This window comes from Scyliorhinus torazame, chromosome X (assembly GCF_047496885.1).
Source record: "Scyliorhinus torazame isolate Kashiwa2021f chromosome X, sScyTor2.1, whole genome shotgun sequence".
Classification (NCBI taxonomy): Eukaryota; Metazoa; Chordata; class Chondrichthyes; order Carcharhiniformes; family Scyliorhinidae; genus Scyliorhinus; species Scyliorhinus torazame.
The window spans coordinates 8,084,750-8,107,946 of NC_092738.1; the positions used below are offsets into that span (position 1 = coordinate 8,084,750).

General features: G+C 46.4%; 1 protein-coding gene across 1 annotated transcript in view; it reads right to left on the reverse strand.

Annotated features, from left to right (window-relative positions):
• Positions 1–23,197, reverse strand: part of pou6f1 (POU class 6 homeobox 1) — an 884,787-nt gene that overhangs the window by 517,888 nt on the left and 343,702 nt on the right. The window contains exon 6 of the mRNA XM_072493696.1: positions 11,722–11,894. Within this exon, the coding sequence (XP_072349797.1) occupies positions 11,722–11,894 (173 nt within the window). The remainder of the gene's footprint in view (positions 1–11,721; positions 11,895–23,197) is intronic.

A 23,197-nucleotide genomic window follows, 5' to 3' on the forward strand; every position in this document is an offset into this window, starting at 1 on the left:
TTGAGGAACAGTGGAGAACCTTCCAAGTGATTTTTCACAGTGCTCAGCAAAGGTTCATACCAACAAAAAGGAAGGACGGTAAAAAGAGGGAAAATTGACCGTGGATATCTAAGGGAATAAGGGAGAGTATCAAATTGAAGGAAAAAACATACAAAGGAGCAAAGATCAGTGGGAGACTAGAGGACTGGGAAATCTTTAGGGGGCAACAGAAAGCTACTAAAAAAGCTATAAAGAAGAGTAAGATAGATTATGAGAGTAAACTTGCTCTGAATATAAAAACAGAGAGTAAAAGTTTCTACAAATACATTGAAAAAAAAGAGTGGCTAAGGTAAATATTGGTCCTTTAGAGGATGAGAAGGGAGATTTAATAATGGGAGATGAGGAAATGGCTGAGGAACTGAACAGGTTTTTTGGGTCGGTCTTCACAGTGGAAGACACAACTAACATGCCAGTGACTGATGGAAACGAGGCTATGACAGGTGAGGACCTTGAGAGGATTGTTATCACCAAGGAGGTAGTGATGGGCAAGCTAATGGGGCTAAAGGTAGACAAGTCTCCTGGACCTGATGGAATGCATCCCAGTGTGCTAAAAGAGATGGCTAGGGAAATTGCAAATGCACTAGTGATAATTTCCCAAAATTCACTAGACTCTGGGGTGGTCCCGGCGGATTGGAAATTAGCAAACGTGACACCACTGTTTAAAAAAGGAGGTAGGCAGAAAGCGGGTAATTATAGGCCAGTGAGCTTAACTTCGGTAGTAGGGAAGATGCTGGAATCTATCATCAAGGAAGAAATAGCGAGGCATCTGGATGGAAATTGTTCCATTGGACAGACACAGCATGGGTTCATAAAGGGCAGGTCGTGCCTAACTAATTTAGTGGAATTTTTTGAGGACATTAACAGTGCGGTAGATAACGGGGAGCCAATGGATGTGGTATATCTGGATTTCCAGAAAGTCTTTGACAAGGTGCCACACAAAAGGTTGTTGCATAGGATAAAGATGCATGGCATTAAGGGTAAAGTAGTAGCATGGATAGAGGGTTGGTTAATTAATAGAAAGCAAAGAGTGGGGATTAATGGGTGTTTCTCTGGTTGGCAATCAGTAGCTAGTGGTGTCCCTCAGGGATCAGTGTTGGGCCCACAACTGTTCACAATTTACATAGATGATTTGGAGTTGGGGACCAAGGGCAATGTGTCCAAGTTTGCAGACGTCACTAAGATAAGTGGTGAAGCAAAAAGTGCAGAGGATACTGGAAGTCTGCAGAGGGATTTGGATAGGCTAAGTGAATGGGCTAGGGTCTGGCAGATGGAATACAATGTTGACAAATGTGAGGTTATCCATTTTGGTAGGAATAACAGCAAAAGGGATAATTATTTAAATGATAAAATATTAAAACATGCTGCTGTGCAGAGAGACCTGGGTGTGCTAGTGCATGAGTCGCAAAAAGTTGGTTTTCAGGTGCAACAGGTGATTAAGAAGGCAAATGGAATTTTGTCCTTCATTGCTAGAGGGATGGAGCTTAAGACTAGGGAGGTTCTGATGCAATTGTATAAGGTGTTAGTGAGGCCACACCTGGAGTATTGTGTTTAGTTTTGGTCTCCTTACTTGAGAAAGGACGTACTGGCACTGGAGGGTGTGCAGAGGAGATTCACTAGGTTAATCCCAGAGCTGAAGGGGTTGGATTATGAGGAGAGGTTGAGTAGACTGGGACTGTACTCGTTGGAATTTAGAAGGATGAGGGGGGATCTGATAGAAACATAGAAGATTATGAAGGGAATAGATAGGATAGATGCGGGCAGGTTGTTTCCACTGACGGGTGAAAGCAGAACTAGGGGGCATAGCCTCAAAATAAGGGGAAGTAGATTTAGGACTGAGTTTAGGAGGAACTTCTTCACCCAAAGGGTTGTGAATCTATGGAATTCCTTGCCCAGTGAAGCAGTAGAGGCTCCTTCATTAAATGTTTTTAAGATAAAGATAGATAGTTTTTTGAAAAATAAAGGGATTGAGGGTTATGGTGATCGGGCCGGAAAGTGGAGCTGAGTCCACAAAAGATCAGCCATGATCTCATTGAATGGTGGAGCAGGCTCGATGGGCCAGATGGCCTACTCCTGCTCCTAGTTCTTATGTTCTTGTGTGGATGAACCTGCGGCGACTACTCCTGAGGACGTGGAGACGGAGGACGACTGCCTGCAGCTGCATTGTGTGGCAGCTCCTCGTGTGGCCCCCATTAAGGTGACAGTACGGGTCAATGGCCACCCGCTTGAGATGGAGTTGGACACTGGCGCAGCAGTCTCCGTGATCGCCCAGAGGACATTCGACCGCATCAAGCAGGGTATACAGACCCTTACATTAACCGACTCACAGGCCAGGTTGGCCACCTACACGGGGGTACCACTGGACATTGCAGGAACTACAATGACCCCTGTTGTCTATGGACGCCAGGAGGGGCATTTCCCACTTCTCGTGGTGCGCGGCCATGGGCCCAGCCTGTTGGGTCGGGACTGGTTGTGCCATTTGCGGTTGCAGTGGCAGCACATCCTCCAAACAGTTTCTGAAGGGTTGACTGAGGTGCTAGGACGATACCCAGATGTATTCCAGCCTGGTTTGAGGAAAATAAAAGGGGCTGTAGCCCGTATCCAAGTCGAACCAGGAGCCACGCCGCGCTATTTCCGGGCGCGCCCGGTGCCTTACACCTTGCTCCAGAAGGTAGAAGGGGAGCTCACTCGTTTGGAGAGTTTGGGTATTATCAGGCCCGTCCGTTTTGCTGACTGGGCAGCACCAATCGCACCTGTAATGAAGCCAGATGCCACAGTTCGCTGTGTGGCGACTATAAGCTTACAGTGAATACGGCTTCCCGACTCGACCTATATCCAATGCCTCGCATAGAGGATCTCCACGCAAAGCTTGCAGGCGGACTCTCATTCACAAAATTAGGATATGAGTCACGCCTACCTGCAGTTGGAGCTGGACCCTGCCTCCCGACCATATGTAACAATTAACACACACCGGGGCCTGTATGAATATACACGGTTGCCCTTTGGAGTATCCTCTGCCTGCGCAATTTTTCAACGTGTCATGGAGGGCATTTTGAGAGGTTTACCACGTGTTGCTGTCCACTTAATGACGTTTTGATCACAGGGACGTCGGAGCAGGAACATTTGGAAAATCTGGAGGCTGTCCTTAGACGCCTTTCGGAGGCTGGAGTCCGTTTACGTCACACAAAGTGCGTATTTCAGGCAAAGGAAGTAGTCTACCTAGGTTATCGGGTGGACCGCGAAGGTTTGCACCCCGTCGCAGAGAAGGTGCGTGCAATTCAACAGGCCCCCGCCCCGACTGACACTTCGCATCTTCGTTCTTTTCTCGGTCTCGTAAACTATTAAGGGAAGTTCCTCCCCAATCTGCCAACTACGCTGGCCCCGTTGCACCTTCTGCTAAAGAAAAATCACACCTGGGTTTGGGGTCAGCCGCAAGAAACCGCTTTCCGGCGGGTAAAGCAACAATTGTCGTTGTCTGGGTTACTAACCCACTATGATCCTGGAAAGCCTTTGCTCGTCACATGTGATGCATCCCCGTATGGTATTGGGGCCGTCCTGTCCCACAAGATGGAGAACGGGGCAGAGCGACCGATAGCTTTCGCCTCCCGCACATTGACTGCAGCGGAGAAAAAGTACGCGCAGATCGAGAAGGAGGGCCTGGCAGTGGTTTTTGTGGTGAAACGCTTCCACCAGTACGTGTACGGCCGCCATTTCACTATCGTGACTGATCATAAGCCTCTGCTGGGACTTTTCAGAGAGGATAAGCCAATACCGCCCATTGCTTCTGCACGGATCCAGCGCCGGGCTTTGTTGCTTGCTGCATACGCGTATTCTCTGGAGCACAAACCAGGTACACAGATAGCAAATGCCGACGCACTGAGCCGATTGCCTTTATCGACCGGCCCCATGTCGACCCCCACGACCCGTGAGGTGGTTGCAACCCTAAATTTTATGGACACCTTGCCTGTCACGGCATCACAGATCCGTGAGTGGACCCAGAGGGAGCCAGTCCTGTCAAAGGTTCGGCACATACTCCTGTGTGGTGGGCAGCATAGACAGCTCCCAGGTGAGTTGCGGGCATTTTCCTCCAAGCTGTCAGAATTCAGCGTGGAAGACGGCATTCTCTTGTGGGGGACGCGTGTGATTGTCCCGGAAAAAGGCCAAGAGCTGATACTAACAGACTTGCACAATGGGCATCCAGGTGTGACCAAAATGAAAATGTTGGCCCGGAGTTATGTCTGGTGGCCAGGCCTCGACACCGACATTGAGAAGGTGGCCCAAAACTGCTCCATTTGCCAGGAGCATCAGAAGCTTCCGCCGGCCGCGCCCCTACGTCACTGGGAATGGCCAGGGCAGCCTTGGGCACGCTTGCATGCAGATTTCGCAGGCCCTTTTCAAGGATCCATGTTCCTTCTAATAATTTACGCCCAGTCTAATGGCTAGAGGTGCATAAGATGCAGGGGACAACGTCCTGCACAACAATTGAAAAGATGCGTTTGTCGTTTAGTACGCATGGCCTCCCCGAGGTGCTGGTCACGGATAACGGCACTCCATTCACGAGTGAGGAGTTTGCGAGGTTCACGTGGATGAACGGCATACGCCATATCCGCACTGCCCCTTACCACCCGGCTTCAAATGGGTTGGCAGAGTGCAGACATTCAGTGCAGACATTCAAAAGAGGCCGAAAGAAGCAGTCTTCCGGATCAATGGACACGACACTGGCTCGCTTTTTGTTTACGTATAGGGCCACCCCCCATGCGGTGACTGTGAGCTCCCGCAGAACTCCTAATGGGCCGGAGACTTCACACCCGCCTTAGTATGGTTTTCCCGGACATTGGCGCAAAAGTACGCCGCACACAAGAACGGCAGGGACAGGGATTTTCTCGGCATCGGCCGATTCGGCAGTTTGCGCCCGGTGACCCAGCGTTTGTTCGGAATTTTGCTGGTGGTGCCCAGTGGGTTCCTGGTGTAATCATTCGCCAAACGGGCCCTATATCTTACCAGGTGCAAGACCAGGGTCGTCTCCAGCGCAAACATGTAGACCACGTTCGGTCCAGAGGCCTATCCCCTCAAAAGATTCCCCGCCCCCGGAGCTCATTTCTACAGCCGCAGAGACCAGAGACAAGGGAAGGTAGTCCTCACAATCTTCCACTGGTGCCTCACTCGAAGCCTGCGCAGGCCATTACGGGACCGAATGGAGATAGAGACGCTGACATGATGGAGGCAGCAGACTCTGACTCTGAGATGGAGACACAGGATGCATCAGAGGGGGAATACTCGGGTCCACAGGCCGTGGATGTACAACCGCGCCGTTCATCACGGAAGCGCCGGTCTCCGTCTCGTTACACGCCGCCTGATCCAGCGCCGCGTGCAAATGGCGTCCGGCCTGCGGCCAAACGAGTCCGACGCCCTCCTTCGCCAGGGTCTTCGGTGGATTCCTTGGACTTTGGGGGGGAGGGATGTTATAACCTGCCTACTTACCATTGGCTGGGGACTAATGACAATCCCACAATCCTGTGGGAGTATGAGCTTCCCCAATGAGGGGGGGGCGGAGAAACCATTAGTAAACTCCTAGTATAACTAAAGCTGGCCAGTTTAGGAACCAGCAGGAAGGAGTGTGCAGCAAGGGAAGTTGCTGCTGCTGTTATATATCTATGTTATTGTAAATAAATGTTATTACTTTGTATCCTTAAAACTCGTGCTGGATTCTTCGTGGCCCTCACAAAAGGTTTATAAGAGATAGGATGTATAATCATCTGGAAAGGAATAATTTGATTAGAGATAATCAACACGGTTTTGTGAAGGGTAGGTCGTGCCTCACAAACCTTATAGAGTTCTTTGAGAAGGTGACCAAACAGGTGGATGAGGGTAAAGCAGTTGATGTGGTGTATATGGATTTCAGTAAAGCGTTTGATAAGGTCCCCCACGGTAGGCTGCTGCAGAAAATATGGAGGCATGGGATTCAGGGTGATTTAGCAGTTTGGATCAGAAATTGGCTAGCTGGAAGAAGACAAAGGGTGGTGGTTGATGGGAAATGTTCAGACTGGAGTCCAGTTACTAGTGGTGTACCACAAGGATCTGTTTTGGGGCCACTGATGTTCGTCATTTTTATAAATGACATGGAGGAGGGCGTAGAAGGATGGGTGAGTAAATTTGCAGATGACACTGAAGTCGGTGGAGTTGTGGACAGTGCGGAAGGATGTTACAAATTACAGAGGGACATAGATAAGCTGCAGCGCTGGGCTGAGAGGTGGCAAATGGAATTTAATGCAGAAAAGTGTGAGGTGATTCATTTTGGAAGGAATAACAGGAAGACAGAGTACTGGGCTAATGGTAAGATTCTTGGCAGTGTGGATGAGCAGAGAGATCTCGGTGTCCATGTACATAGATCCCTGAAAGTTGCCACCCAGGTTGAGAGGGTTGTTAAGAAGGCGTACGGTGTGTTCGCTTTTATTGGTAGAGGGATTGAGTTTCGGAGCCATGAGGTCATGTTGCAGCTGTACAACACTCTGGTACGGCCGCATTTGGAATATTGCATGCATTTCTGTTCGCCGCATTATGGGAAGGATGTGGAAGCATTGGAAAAGGTGCAGAGGAGATTTATCAGAATGTTGCCTGGTATGAAGGGAAGATCTTATGAGGGAAGGCTGAGGGACTTAAGGCTGTTTTCGTTAGAGAGAAGAAGGTTAAGAGGTGACTTAATTGAGGCAGACAAGATGATCAGAGGATTGGATAGGGTGGACAGTGAGAGCCTTTTTCCTCGGATGGTGATGTCTAGCACGAGGGGACATAGCTTTAAATTGAGGGGACATAGATATAAGACAGATGTCAGAGGTAAGTTCTTTACTCGGAGAGTAGTAAGGGTGTGGAATGCCCTGCCTGCAACAGTAGTGGACTCGCCAACACTAAGGGCATTCAAATGGTCATTGGATAGACATATGGATAATAAGGGAATAGCGTAGATGGGCTTTAGAGTGATTTCACAGGTCGGCGCAACATCGAGGGCCGAAGGGCCTGTACTGCGCTGTAATGTTCTATGTTCTACGTTCTATGTTCAGAGGAGGACAAGGACGGGCTGGACGAGGAAGGGCTGGAGGACCCGCAGGGCAAGCTGGAGGTTGGGGGATAGGCGGTAGCGGCAAGGATCCGGCAAGCCCAGATGGCCAGGGAGACCCTCATCTTCGCTCATTTCACATAGGACATAGCCTCGTTCGTTATTCTCCCCCACTTCCCACACCGTGTCCCCATCCATCAATCTTGCCCCGCCCTCCCCCAGCCATCCCCCCAGGAAGGTGCTTAGCCTTACGTGCTCTATCGCTGCACCGTGCCCTGGGATGACCCTGCCAGGCGTCCTCTGGGGGCCATGGGGCCGGAGGGCCCCGGGCCACTTGCCAGCGGCACATGACTCGCTGTGTCACCCTGTTCCGCATGCTGAATCCGAGACGTACCATTTTCATGGGGATGGGCCTCGGGTGATCTGATGGGCGCCGTCACCACTCCATAGGGTGGCTCCGGGTTGTCATTCAGTGCCCCATCCTCCCGGTCAGTGGCCATAGGGTCCTGGGGGTAACTTCGGGATGGAGGGGCAGCTGGATCGAGCCCCGGCTGCCCCTACTTCATCTGGCTCTGCCAACCCAGCCATCTGGCAGCTCCCCAATGTCTGCAGCACATTGCTGAAACTGTCGCCAAAGCTCCTCAGTGACTGGGTCATAATAATAATAATCTTTTATTGTCACAAGTAGGCTTCAAATGAAGTTACTGTGAAAAACCCCTAGTCCCCACATTCCGGCGCCTGTTCGGGGAGGCTGGTATGGGAATTGAACTTGCGCTGCTGGCCTTGTTCTGCATTACAAGTCAGCTGTTTAGCCCACTGTGCTAAACCAAGACATGCTATGGAGCTCCCCGGTAATGCCCACCTGCAACTGGGACAAGTTCCACAGCGCCTCAGCTATACCCACCTGAGACTGGGACATGTTCCGCAGCACCTCGTCTATGCCCACCTGAGACTGGGTGACCTCCCTCAGCGACCGAGACATACATAGATACATAGAAGATAGGAGCAGGAGGAGGCCTCTTGGCCCTTCGAGCCTGCTCCGCCATTCATCACCGTCATGACTGATCATCCAACTCAATAGCCTAATCCTGCTTTCTCCCCATAGCCTTTGATCCCATTCTCCCCAAGTGCTATATCCAGCCGCCTCTTGAATATATTCAATGTTTTAGCATCAACTACTTCCTGTGGTAATGAATTCCACAGGCTCACCACTCTCTGTGTGAAGAAATGTCTCCTTATCTCTGTCTGAAATGGTTTACCCTAAATCCTCAGACTGTGACACCTGGTTCTGGACACACCCATCATTGGTAACATCTTCCCTGCATCTACCCTGTCTAGTCCTGTTAGAATTTTATAAGTCTCTGTGAGATCCCCCCTCATTCTTCTGAACTCCAGCGAGAACAATCCCAACCTAGTCAATCTCTCCTCATATGACAGTCCCGCCATCCCTGGAATCAGTCTGGTAAACCTTCGCTGCACTCCCTCGAGAGCAAGAACATCCTTCCTCAGAGAAGGAGACCAAAACTGCACACAATACTCCAGGTGTGGCCTCACCAAGGCCCTGTATAATTGCAGCAACACATCCCTGCTTCTATACTCGAAACCTCTCGCAATGAAGGCCAACGTACCATTAGCCTTCTTTACCGCCTGCTGCACCTATATGCTTACCTTCAGCGACTGGTGCACAAGGATACCCAGGTCCCGCTGCACACTCCCCTCTCCCAATTTACAACCATTCAGGTAGTAATCTGCCTTCCTCTTTTTGCTTCTAAAATGAATAACCTCATATTTATCCAAATTATACTGCATCTGCCTTTGGTTTGCCCACTCGCCCAACCTGTCCAGGTCATGCTGTAGGTTCCCTGCATCCTCGTCACAATTCACACTCCCACCTAACTTGGTATCATCTGCAAACTTTGAGATGTTACATTTTGTTCCCTCATCCAAATCATTAATATATATTGTGAATAGCTGGGGTCCCAGCACCGATCCCTGTGGTACCCCACTGGTTACTGCCTGCCAATTTGAAAAGGACCCATTAATCCCTACTCTTTGTTTCCTCTCTGCCAACCAGTTTTCTATCCACCTCAATACATTTCCCCCAATCCCATGCGCTTTAATATTGCACAATAATCTCTTATGCGGGACTTTGTCAAACGCTTTCTGAAAGTCCAAATATACCACATCGACTGGCTCCCCCTTGTCAATTGTACTACTTACCTCTTCAAAGAATTCCAACAGATTTGTCAAGCATGATTTTCCCTTCATAAATCCATGCTGACTCTGACTGATCCTGCCACTGCTTTCTAAATGTTCTGCTATAAAGTCCTTGATAATGGATTCAAGCATTTTCCCCACTACCGATGTTAGGCTTACTGGTCTATAATTCCCTGCTTTCTCTCACCTCCCTTTTTGAATATCGGAGTGACGTGAGCTACCCTCCAATCTGCAGGGACTGTTCCAGAGTCTATAGAATCCCGGAAGATGACCACCAATGCATCCACCATTTCCAGAGCCACTTCCTTAAGCTCTCTGGGATGCAGATTCTCAGGCCCTGGGGATTTATCCGCCTTCAATCCCATCAGTTTTCCCAGCACCACTTCTCTACTAATGTTGATCTCCCTAAGTTCTTCCCTCTGACTAAACCTTTCATTCTCCATCATTCGTGCTCTGGATGGCCTTTGCAATGCCCACCTGAGACAGCCTCACTGGTCCAAGCGTCAGGAAGCTTGCGGCAGTTCCCGCTCGCTGCCCCATTTAGAAGCCTTTTGCTTACATCGTGCCCAGGGTCTTTCTTCATGACGTTACTCTCTCCAGCAGCACCTTAAGTAAGCATCAGGAAAAAGGCCGTCACCCACTGCTGAACGTCTACCATTATTGAGGCAAAGCAATGGCTACCACCCACGCTTTAAACTGGGTCCACTGCTTCTTGTGCCCTGCCTCCTTCCCAGCTCCTACTGCTAATTGGATGGCAAACAGAACTCCAGGCCAATTAAGTTACTTTCCAATTGCCTTGCTGACAGTGCAGGACAATGTATTGTCCCATCAGTCAGTCTGTGCTTTGCATGCAAAATGTAAGGACACTCTGGGGTGAGTTTTGTTTGCGTTTTTAGAGGCCCAATTGCCCTTCGCCTTTCTTTTCTCTGCTTCAGACTCTATGAGCGAGTGATGGCATCCGAGTTACATGGAGGAACTATCATAGAGTTCTCTTCCAGGCTAGGCGGTCACTTCTTTGAAAAGACTGCTCTAACGGCAGTGAGCTGTCTCCTCCGTATACTCCTCGTGATTCTAAACATTCTTACTGTTACATTGAGTTTCAGAATAGCATTTTAGCAAAGTAGCAGTTAACTCTCCTGCAATCATTCAGGAAGCCCAGGCAAAAGTATTTGTAGATAGGTCACTGCCAGTGGAAGTGTGAATTGTGACGAGAATGCAGGGATCCTACAGCATGATCTGGACAGGTTGGGCGAGTGGGAAAACCAATGGCAGATGCAGTATAATTTGAATACGTGTGAGGTTATTCACTTTGGAAGCAAAAACAGGAAGGCAGATTACTACCTGAATGGTTGTAAATTGGGAGAGGGGAGTGTGCAGCGGGACCTGGGTGTCCTTGTGCACCAGTCGCTGAAGGTAAGCATGCAGGTGCAGCAGGCGGTAAAGAAGGCTAATGGTATGTTGGCCTTCATTGCGAGAGGTTTCGAGTATAGAAGCAGGGATGTGTTGCTGCAATTGTACAGGGCCTTGGTGAGCACACCTGGAGTATTGTGTGCAGTTTTGGTCTCCTTCTCTGAGGAAGGATGTTCTTGCTCTCGCGGGAGTGCAGCGAAGGTTTACCAGACTGATTCCAGGGATGGCAGGACTGTCATATGAGGAGAGATTGACTAGGTTGGGATTGTTCTCGCTGGAGTTCAGAAGAATGAGGGGGGATCTCATAGCGACTTATAAAATTCGAACAGGACTAGACAGGGTAGATGCAGGGAAAATGTTACCAATGATAGATGTGTCCAGAACCAGGGGTCACAGCCTGAGGATTCAGGGTAAACCATTTCGGACAGAGATAAGGAGACATTTCTTCACACAAAGAGTGATGAGCCTGTGGAATTCATTACCACAGGAAGTAGTTGATGCTAAAACTGAATATATTCAAGAGGCGGCTGGATATAGCACTTGGGAAGAATGGGATCAAAGGCAATGGGGAGAAAGCAGGATTAGGCTATTGAGTTGGATGATCAGCCATGATGGTGATGAATGGCGGAGCAGGCTCGAAGGGCCAAAAGGCCTCCTCCTGCTATCTTCTATGTATCTGTGTATGTATCCACAATACGAAAGATACTGCAAGTTAAGTCAAAGCCTCAGGCACAAAACAGTCAACTTCTGATTTTATACAAAAATAGAATGGCTCTAAATATTTAAAGTACAAACATAAGTGTAAGAATATCCAAATCACGCACTTTAAAATTATATCAACGTGCAGAAGTGAATAACTAATCAAGATAAATTCTAACATCTTAGAATTGAAAGTGAGGCAATTAACACTATTATACATTGCTGTAAAAACTGTTTTATGATTCCATTACCACTGGGTCCCTCTCCATATCTAACAAGAGGCAGTAAACAAAAGAGTAACTCACTATTGTGGGGTTTAAAGTCAGGCCTTGTGCTGTGTGAATAGGAGTGATTGGGGTTTGTGCTTCCGGCTCTTTCAGAGGTACAGTAGCTGTAGGAAGGGACTGTAGAGTGAGCTGAGGTTGGAAGGTCTGTTGAAGCAGTGGCGGTTGGAGTGCAGTATTCAACATTGATGCAGCTGCAAGAGAATTAGGGGGGAAAAAAAGTAAATTGTTCAGAATAGGGCACAATTTTTTTTAAATCCCAAATTATTCTGTTACGGATAACAGAGAAGCTTCTCATTCTTAGATTTACTACTACTTCAGCCAATAATGCATGTTGTCTATTGGTTTATTATCATACGGGCCGCACTGCTGCCTCAAAGCGCCGAGGTCCCAGGTTCGATCCCGGCTCTGGGTCACTGTCCGTGTGGAGTTTGCACATTCTCCCCGTGTTTAGGGGCTGTTTAGCACAGGGCTAAATCGCTGACTTTGAAAGCAGACCAAGGCAGGCCAGCAGCACGGTTCGATTCCCGTAACAGCCTCCCCGAACAGGCGCCGGAATGTGGCGACTAGGGGCTTTTCACAGTAACTTCATTTGAAGCCTACTTGTGACAATAAGTGATTTTCATTTCATTTTCATTTCATTTGTGTGGGTTTCACCCCCACAACCCAAAGATGTGCAGGATAGGTGGATTGGCCACGCTAAATTACCCATTAATTGGAAAAAATGAATTGGGTACTGTACATTTAATTTTAAAAATGTATCATACAGGTCAAATCTTCCAGTCTCTGGATCATCACTGACCATATCTAATAAGATGCACATGGGGACCCTGTGGAACTCCTTGGGATGGATTCTCCGATCCTGTGGCTATGCCCGCAGGATCCGTCTAGTCTTACGACCAGAAAGTTGCACCCTGCACTGACCTAGCGCCGGCCACGCGCGGACCCGGCCTGCCAGATAGTGCCCCCCTGTACCCACCTCGCCACCCCCGGACCACTCCCCACCAGTCCCCTCAGCTGCCGCCGAAGCCCCCCCTGCCAGCGGAACGGTTTCCCCCTGAATGTGGCGGTGCCACGCGAGGTCCCTGAACGGTGTGAGCACACGCGAGCGACGTCGTCGGGGACTCGACCCATCGGGGGCGGAGTATTAGGGGTGAGACTCAGGTGACGTCCAGTGGCCGTCCATACAGACTCCTCGAGTACGCCGTTTTTGAGGGGGCGGAGCATCGCAAAAACAGCACCGCCCCCGATTCCGGTGTAAACGCGGATTCTCCGGCCGATTGGCGAGCGCGATTTCAACGTCGCCAATCAGAGAATCCAGCCCCTGATGCGCCACCAATCTATGTGGGAATCGCCCCGAAGTTTAAACTTCCAGTACCCAACTCTCTTGTTCCCCACTGTCCTTCATGAAGGTCTCCGACTATCAGTTACACAGCACTTAACTGAATAGTTAACCATTGTTTAAAACCTAGTCTTACTCCTGGCTTGCAAGCTATTTGAAATAAAATAAACCAATACCTACGAATCCGAACTCAGCCTTTTGATTGAGACCAGACTGGACAGAAAGAACTCAATTTCATCATTTGGTGGCAGCGGTGGGATTTCTCGTACGAATTCCCGACTATCCGCGAAATCAGGATTAAACCAGCCTTGGACGGAGAGAGGGGAAATGGGCCCATGGTGTGAGTAGATTATAAAGGACCATGTCGGTTTTCCCCTGTCTCATAGTCCAAGGTGGGTTTGGTCACTCGCCTCTGGTCGGGTAAGATCGTTCGACGAAATCAAAGGTCAGTCTGGTGGATTAGAAAACTTAATTTCAGTCGATGTAGGTATGGCTGAGGTAATGGGAATTGAGGGAATATCGAACGATAATTCAATTCCGTGCATGTGGGTTGAAAATTAAAATTGGTTGTATTGATTTACACTTTAATTCGGTTCAGTCCTTCAACGGGTTGAGGTAATGTCACAGACAATTCAGTTAAGACCACTGAGGGAATGTTCTGGAGACAATTCAATGCCGTACAATTAGAATTGACTAAAGTTGGATTTTGTTAGAGGGAGATATGTCTTCTGAGTGAAAAAGTTGGGAGATGAATGGCCACTAGGGGGAACCAAAGACTTGGAAATGATTAGGAAATTTCAGGATTACAAAGAACAAAGAACAAAGAAATGTACAGCACAGGAACAGGCCCTTCGGCCCTCCAGGCCCGTGCCGACCATGCTGCCCGACTAAACTACAATCTTCTACACTTCCTGGGTCCGTATCCCTCTATTCCCATCCTATTCATGTATTTATCAAGATGCCCCTTAAATGTCACTATCGTCCCTGCTTCCACCACCTCCTCCGGTAGCGAGTTCCAGGCACCCACTACCCTCTGCGTAAAAAACTTGCCTCGTACATCTACTCTAAACCTTGCCCCTCTCACCTTAAACCTATGCCCCCTAGTAATTGACCCCTCTACCCTGGGGAAAAGCCTCTGACTATCCACTCTGTCTATGCCCCTCATAATTTTGTATACCTCTATCAGGTCTCCCCTCAACCTCCTTCGTTCCAGTGAGAACAAACCGAGTTTATTCAACCGCTCCTCATAGCTAATGCCCTCCATACCAGGCAACATTCTGGTAAATCTCTGCACCCTCTCTAAAGCCTCCACATCCTTCTGGTAGTGTGGCGACCAGAATTGAACACTACACTCCAAGTGTGGCCTAACTAAGGTTCTATACAGCTGCAACATGACTTGCCAATTCTTATACTCAATGCCCCGGCTAATGAAGGCAAGCATGCCGTATGCCTTCTTGACTGCCTTCTCCACCTGTGTTGCCCCTTTCAATGACCTGTGGACCTGTACTCCTAGATCTCTTTGACTTTCAAAACAATTGAGGGTTCTACCATTCACTGTATATTCCCTACCTGCATTAGACCTTCCAAAATGCATTACCTCACATGTGTCTGGATTAAACTCCATCTGCCATCTCTCCACTCAAGTCTCCAAACAATCTAAATCCTGCTGTATCCTCCGACAGTCCTCATCGCTATCCGCAACTCCACCAACCTTTGTGTCGTCGTCGATTGTAATGATTTGAATTCCTTTCGGTTGAGTGGAGATCTCGGTGGATGAATGAGGGTGTGTGTTTAATAAGAAGTTGTGAACTTCCTCTAGTATACCTAGTTTTTAAAATGTTGTGTTTTGCAAAACGAAGTTGCACATCAATTAGGAGGTATACACGGTAGTGAAAGTGAGATTTAAAACGGGGTACGTATTTGAAAGTTCTTTAGAAAACCAGTAATAATGATTAACATTGTGGAAGTTATTTAGAACACAAGTCTCGGGAAGTAAACAAAAAGCAAAATCAAAACGTATAAATTGGGATTTGTAAATGATTAGTTGAACTCGGCATAGGCTTGGCTGCTAAAAAAAAAAGGGGACGAGAACAAAGGAATTTAAAATTGAAATGCGAAGACCAGGCATTCGGTGTGGGCGGGGTCCATGGGCTCCTTTTTAGAGGCAGCCATGATGTACCTACATTTAAAAAATGTTTGTTCTGTGCTCCAAAATTTGTCGAGATTTCAGTATTTTCTCTGTAAACTCACTACACATCAAATTTAAGATTCGGGGATTTTTCATATAGCAAAGATTATGAATTTTTAACTTTATTTTAAGATTACACAGGGGGAAAGGAAGATCCCAGTAGAAAGGAAGAAGGCCGTTTTAGAGATGCCCAAACCCCAAACCGTAAGAGGGGCATTGTGGCAGTAAGGGGCTAGAAACACGGGGACTAATGAGACCAGTATTAGGAGGTAGGCAGTGGAATTGATACGGCACAGCTCCACAGGGTCCTAGTGCCCGTTGAGTTGCAAGAAAGTCACTTGCAGAAGAAATGAAGTTTAGAATGTAAACTACATTGTAGACGGAGTATTAGGGAATAAAGATATGGGACCGGAGCTTAGATTAGGAGTATTACTTGCAGTATCAGGAAACGAGAATCTGATGGCAGGGAAAGATCAATAAAAATAGATCAGAAATAAAAAATTAAGATATTAAAACCAATTGATAACGTAAAGGAAATAAGGAAAGCAAATCTAGCAATAGAAAGAATGACACAGGGTTAATCAGCACACAATTCCAGCACACAACCCAGGGAGACTGATACAGGCCGTAAAAGCAATAGCCCTTGACCCGAGGTGCCAAATGCGAGCTGGAGATAATGATCAAAGGGTTAGAACAGCCGGGAAAAGACAGCATTTACCTTTGGCACTAAACATTCCTTATACTGTAAATTGCCACAAGAATATGTTAATTCCCCAAACCACTTTCAGGCTTTAGTATATGAGCTGATTAAAGATGATTTGGCTTTAGTATATATTGATGATGTGTTAATTAGAGATGATGATCAGGGGGACACATGTTGAAAGAGTGACCAAAATTATTAAAACACTTAATGAAGCAGGATTTAAGATAGGGTTAAAGAAATGCCAGATGGGCAGGAGCGAAGTCGACTATCTAGGGTATTCAGTATCAAAGGCTGGTAGGGAAGCTCGTGTTGGGATGAGAGAGAAAGCTGCTGGAATCGCAGCGCCCATTTCACGAAACGGGGTTCAGCAAATCATGGGGAGTTTGGGGGGTATTTGAGATCAGTAGTGGAAGTCTTTAGTCTTTATGTTAGACCCATTTATGAAACTTTGGAAGGGGGATTTTAGGTGGACCAGTGAAGGACAGAGGAGTTTGGACCAGTTAAAAACAGCTGTAGCAACATCTGGGCCATTAGAGGAGAGACATAAAGAGGACGATTTGAGCATTAAATTCAATCTGTACGCAAACAGATATGGTATGGTGCTTGCTAATCATAGTACTCAGACACCTATCAAACATTGACAGGAAATTGGTCAAGGGCTGAACAAAAATTTTCGGACATCGCAAAATGTCTGGCAGCCATAAAAAGGATAGCAGAGATTGAAAATTTATCAGCCAGGAAGAAAATTTATGTCACAACTGAATTTTAGAATTGACAGAGTTGACCAAGGTTGTCCGCAAGGCGCGAATACAACTCGATGGGAAAGATGGGAAATCTTTCTTTTAAACCCTGCCTTAATGTTTATTCATAACATTAAAAAGGGACAGAAACTTGATAAATCAGTTAGCAGAACAGAGTTGGGAAATGCTTGGGTGGTATAGACAGATGGTAGTAAAGTTAAGGAGGACGAGGAACAAGCCAGGTGGGCACCATTTGAAAAAAAATTCAGGAAAGAAAATGGTGGAGAAACAGGGAGTAAAGAAACAGGGAGTAGCATAGAAAAAAACTCAGACACTGGTGGAAGAATTGTCACTAGAGTATGCAGGCCCTCTTTTTCCTAGGAGCAGCAGAAGTAATTTGTACTTTTTAATCAAAGCTGATAGCAGCACGGGGGACGTTGAATTCGTGAATCAGTGGCATCTGGAGCAAAGGAATTGTATCAGAACTAATCCGACCCAATTCAATAATAACAGAGGGATTATTATAATCCATAAGCAACCTATCGGCAGCAAACGAAGAAACATAATCAGTAAGGAGTTGAGAATATGGGATGATAGATCAAGGGCTGTTATTAATGGACCCCAGTTTAAAATGATTCATTGTCAACATAATGAAACATCGTGTCAAGGATGTGGCACGTTCTGTAGCCCAGTAGTTTGGACAGGGAGTAATCATATGAGACCTAGGAGAATGGCAGATATAGAGCATTCAGGTGAGTTGATATTGCATTTAGAATGACAAAAATAGGGAAATGCTTCAGCTCCCAGGGAAACTTGGGGAATTCAGTTCGTCATGATTGTTTTGTGAAACATCAGGCAACACTGATGATCGAAGTTTGTGACCACATGATAGCTTTTGACCATGGGATGGTGTGATAATGATAAATTGTAATTACTGCAGAGAAAACCAAGCTGACAACGGAGTGATTGGGAAAGGATGTGCAGGATTGTGAAGAAGTGATAAACTTGTGGTAACAATTAGTGAGGGAGTATGTAGTTTAAGAGATGTTGGGATGACCCGGGAACATAAAATTAGCCTAACAGTGTTTAGAGACTGTATCACTGCAATGATGCCATGCGACAGGATAGATCATATCCCCAAACCGCTCGGACAAGGGAAAAGGAATGTTTGGTTGTGAGTGGCAGGGGATAACTGCACTTACTAGTATTATGTAATCAGTGGAACGGGATGTCAGTGAATTGAAACCTGTTAGCAGCATCGATAGGACAGATGATAAAGTGAAAATGTCATGGTTTGAAATTACTTTCATAAAAATCCGGTCGTAATCAAAATTAAAGGAATTAAAGTAAATGCAGTAGCACTATCCGACATGTACCAGGGAAAGTTTCAACCCGCTTGGATCACTGAGTTAGCAAAAGAGGAGTTTGAGATTCTTTGAGTCTCACTCAGGGGTGCAACGATAGGAGGCGGAGGCTCATCGTAATCGTATGATGTACGTCAAGGATGAGAAAAAAAAAAAGGAATTAAATGGAAATCCAGAAGTCCTGGAGAGGGCACTTCTGGAACATCCAAACAAGAATAGAAAGATACAAGTTAAGAAATAAGGCCCTCTCCGCCTTTGACCTGTTCATTTGATTTTCAGATGAAGCAAAAATAACACAGACGAAGAACGAGAGCTACACTCCAGAGAAGAATGTTTTAGACAGTATGGGGGGGGGGGGAAACTAATGATACAGTTGGCTACATATTTGAGGGAATTAAATGACAGAGCCCGGAAGAAAAACCTTACGGGTTAGAAACAAATCAAAATATCAAATTATTCCTGAATAGTGAAACCTCCGGTCAGACATCTTGAACTGAACATTGGCTGATGGATGATCTGTGGTCTCCACGGGGTATGTACTACGCGGTGGACTTATTCAGGGTCTCGGCAGCGACTGACGAGGAACCCCCGCATTTTAAATGCCAATAGTTAAAGAATTCTGGCAGCTTGATGCCACGGCGGGAAATTTGTAACCAATGCAGCAAATAATATGGCATTGGAGACTGTAATAGTTATTACGGACAAAATGTCCTGTAAGTTGTTAAGGACTGTTATGTATGGATTCAATTGGGTTGTAACCCCAAAAGTTGACTGTATTAAATGTGCAAGTGGTGTTATTGCAAAGTAAAAAAAACAAACAAACAAATAATGGCAAGTATACACTCCATGCTGTCAGGAAAATGATAACGGACAAAAGGGATTTGAAGAAAACTGAGTATTGTCTCATGTAAACCAGGGCTGGCAGACTACATGGTTCAGTACAATGTTAGACATTAGTGTGAGGAAGTCAGGAATAAAAACAGGATCGATTGAAGCTTCTGCAATTCATAAAGCAAGATAATCAGTGGATAGTACATGATATTATAATTTACCATTCCAATGAGAAACGGAAAGCACTTCCAAAAAAATACCAGTGAGGGATAAAAACCTTTTTGGTCGCTGATGGACTGAGTTGTGTGCTGTTTCTAAGGGACATGAGGAAGCTTCTACGGTGCTGCTACCCCAAGGTAGTCAGATGCCTTGGAGGTAGTGGAACACACGGATATAGCTATTGTGTTACCTTCCTGAGAAGCGACAGCTATGGTTCACGGTGATTGGACTTGAGGAATGAACAATACAAAGAGTCTATCGACACTGGTCTGCGGGATGGATGAATTTACAGTTGATTTCCGTGCACAGTTTACAAATCACGACCGGTACACACACATGACAAGGATCGGGGATAGCTGCTAGTCAGTACAACTAGAAGGGGGATATAAACCCTACAGCAGGATTCAGCTCAGAGTCAGCCCTCAGAGCTCGGTCATGGGGTTTTACCTGATGCATGGATTGATAATACTTGTTATTATAATTATATATTGTATAATCATTGGATGCCTTAGTGTGTGTTGTAAGATGACTATGGCTCGGATGATGCCGATAGACTCGGCCCATCACCAATTACCAAGATGACATCCCATTTCTGGCGACCATCAAACGAGAAGGAACCCGGACGGAGAGCCAGTGGCTGTAAAAATGTGACGAGGTGTTTATGTACGAGATGTAATGAATTGCGGGACGGTCTTTCAGACCAGACATTGATACAGATTATTAACCCGGGGATGTTTATAATGGACACAGGGAGTTGTATGTCGAACCAAAATCCGAATTTGGACCGAGACAGCAACAGGACTATTGTTGGTCTGGCGAATTGTTAGCACACTTTATGACCATTAGGGGGAATACCTACCCACACATTTCTCTAGCAATAGAGACCCTCGTGGCAGAGGTGAAAGAAAATACAACATGTCTGTTCTCCACCTGCACGGAACGGAGATGTAGCGTAACCCAGACGTCAGGCCAATGCACCTGCCACAACGCCACCGGTGTCCCGTTGTCGGCGGGTAGCGGAAGAGAATGTTGGTTAGGAGGCGGCATAGTAGTTATCATAGAATGATAAAAGGAGAGAATGAGGAATTGAACTAAAGAAAAGAGCATTAGACTGGGATGACCAGTTAGAATAGTGCATTATAGACATTCATTCGGGTTGCAGGGAGTGAACAGGGAGATTGGGTAAAGCATGGCGAGAGGGGGATAGGTAGCTATTAGGACCGGCTCTTTGCACAAAGGATAGAGGAAGGCGCAGAAGGGTGGGTGAGTAAATTTGCAGACGACACTAAAGTCGGTGGTGTTGTTGACAGTGCGGAAGGATGTTGCAGGTTACAGAGGGACATAGATAAGCTGCAGAGCTGGGCTGAGAGGTGGCAAATGGAGATTAATGTAGAGAAGTGTGAGGTGATTCACTTTGGAAGGAATAACAGGAATGCGGAATATTTGGCTAATGGTAAAGTTCTTGGAAGTGTGGATGAGCAGAGGGATCTCGGTGTCCATGTACATAGATCCCTGAAAGTTGCCACCCAGGTTGATAGGGTTGTGAAGAAGGCCTATGGAGTGTTGGCCTTTATTCGTAGAGGGATTGAGTTCCGGAGTCAGGAGGTCATGTTGCAGCTGTACAAAACTCTGGTACGGCCGCATTTGGAGTATTGCGTACAGTTCTGGTCACCGCATTATAGGAAGGACGTGGAGGCTTTGGAGCGGGTGCAGAGGAGATTTACCAGGATGTTGCCTGGTATGGAGGGAAAATCTTATGAGGAAAGGCTGATGGACTTGAGGTTGTTTTCATTGGAGAGAAGGAGGTTAAGAGGAGACTTAATGGAGGCATACAAAATGATCAGGGGGTTAGATAGGGTGGACAGTGAGAGCCTTCTCCCACGGATGGAAATGGCTGGCACGAGGGGACATAGCTTTAAACTGAGGGGTAATAGATATAGGACAGAGGTCAGAGTTAGGTTCTTTACACAAAGAGTGGTGAGGCCGTGGAATGCCCTACCTGCAACAGTAGTGAACTCGCCAACATTGAGGGCATTTAAAAGTTTATTGGATAAGCATATGGATGATAATGGCATAGTGTAGGTTAGATGGCTTTTGTTTCGGTGCAACATCGTGGGCCGAAGGGCCTGTACTGCGCTGTATCGTTCTATGTTCTATGTTCTATGAAAGTCACAGAATTGTGGTCACTATCTCCAAAATGCTCCCCCACTAACAAATCTTTCACTTGCCCTGGTTCATTACCAAGTACTAAATCCAATATTGCCCCTCCTCTGGTCAGACAATCTACATACTGTGTTATATAGCAACGAGATTTAGTCAATCAACCACTGTACGAAGGAAAGAAAAGTGAGTAATCCTGAATCAGATTGTGGAAAATGGATTGGGACAGGAATGGGCCCACCGGCAAAATTCCTTACGGACAATGGGGGAGAATTTGCTAATGATGAGTTTAGGGATATGTGTGAAAACCTAAATATCACAGTTATGAATACGGCTGCGGAAAGCCCATTTAGTAATGGTGTGTGTGAAAGAAACCATGCAGTAATAGATTACATGCTCCGGAAAATTTTGGCAGATAGATCAAATTGCAAGTTAAATTTAGCTTTAGCATGGGCGGTACATGCGAAGAATTCATTGCAGATGGTTGGGGGCTACAGTCCCTATCAATTAGTGTTTGGTAGAAATCCTAAAATTCCATCCATTTTGAATGATCAGCATCCAGCTTGGGAAGGGACTACAATTAGCTCTGCCTTTGCTGAGCACTTAAATGCGTTACATAGCAGCGGAAAAGCTTTTTTGGAAGCAGAAGTCTCTGAAAGAATTCACAGAGCTTTGAGGCATAATGTACGGCCATCAAATACCGTTTTTCAGCAAGGAGACATTGTATACTATAAGAGAGACAATTTTAATGAATGGAAAGGCCCAGGGAAGATCATAGGCACAGATGGCAAAACAATTATTTTGCAACATTGCAATCAGCCTGTACATTCATCAAGGATAATGGGTACAGATTACAAATTTTAAAATTTAGACAGAGCAGACAGACATGATGAGAAACCAGGGTCATCTGGTACGCACGTGTTACAGAACTATGATGACCAGTTCACTGATACAGACAGGGTTTCTGTCGAGGAACACAATAATTCTGATGATTTAGAACAGGCCATTTTTCCGAAAGGACAACTGCCAAAAGTTGGTACAAAAGTGACACACTTGCCTGAAGGGTCTAGTCAATGGAAGGATGCAACTGTTGTTAGTAGAGCAGGGAAGCCACTGTAAAGTATAAACACTGGTTGAATGTACAGCATTCAGGGGAGTGTGTCAAGACACTGGATTGGGAACACAAATTCAAAAATGGAGGGGACAGAAACGCAGTGCCAGTTCAGATAGTACATCGGATAGTGAACATGTTCGCAGGAAAAGGTCGAGAACTATTGAAAGGACATCCCACAGCAGAAGGTAAAGATCAAGCAGTAGCAGTACAGAACGAGATACCAGGCGGGATAGGGGACGTAGTTTATCAAGGTCTCGGAACATGAGTAAGACTACGAATACTAATAGGAGTAGAAGCCCACATGCACGTGAGATTTTGGTGCCTTCCAATAAATTGGATGAAAAAATTATCAAAGATGCGAAACAGCAAGAACTGCATAGTTGGAGTGAATATGGGGTACACACAGAAGTACCGGATAGGTGACAAAGAGCTCTATCCCACAGATGGATTGCAGGAAAGGTTATTTTAAAGATCTTCTTGGCTCTATTAGCCACAAAGGTATGGGAATGCAAATCTATAGATATAAAAGCTGCCTTTTTGCAGGGGCATCAGCTCCAGAGAGACATTTTTCTCCGTCCTCCTAAAGAAGCAGCTAACACAGAAGGGGTACTCTGGAAGTTGAACAAATGTGTATATGGATTAAATGATGCATCTCGAGTCTGGTATTTTTCAGTAAAGTCAGTTTTGTTAAAGTTAGGCTGTTGCCAGTTGAAAGCAGATCCTGCAATGTTTTACTGGCACTGTAAAGGAAATCTTTCTGGCATCTTTATGATGCATGTCGATGATTTTTTGTGGGGTGGGACTAGTGATTTCGAAGCAATTGTAATCTCTGGGTT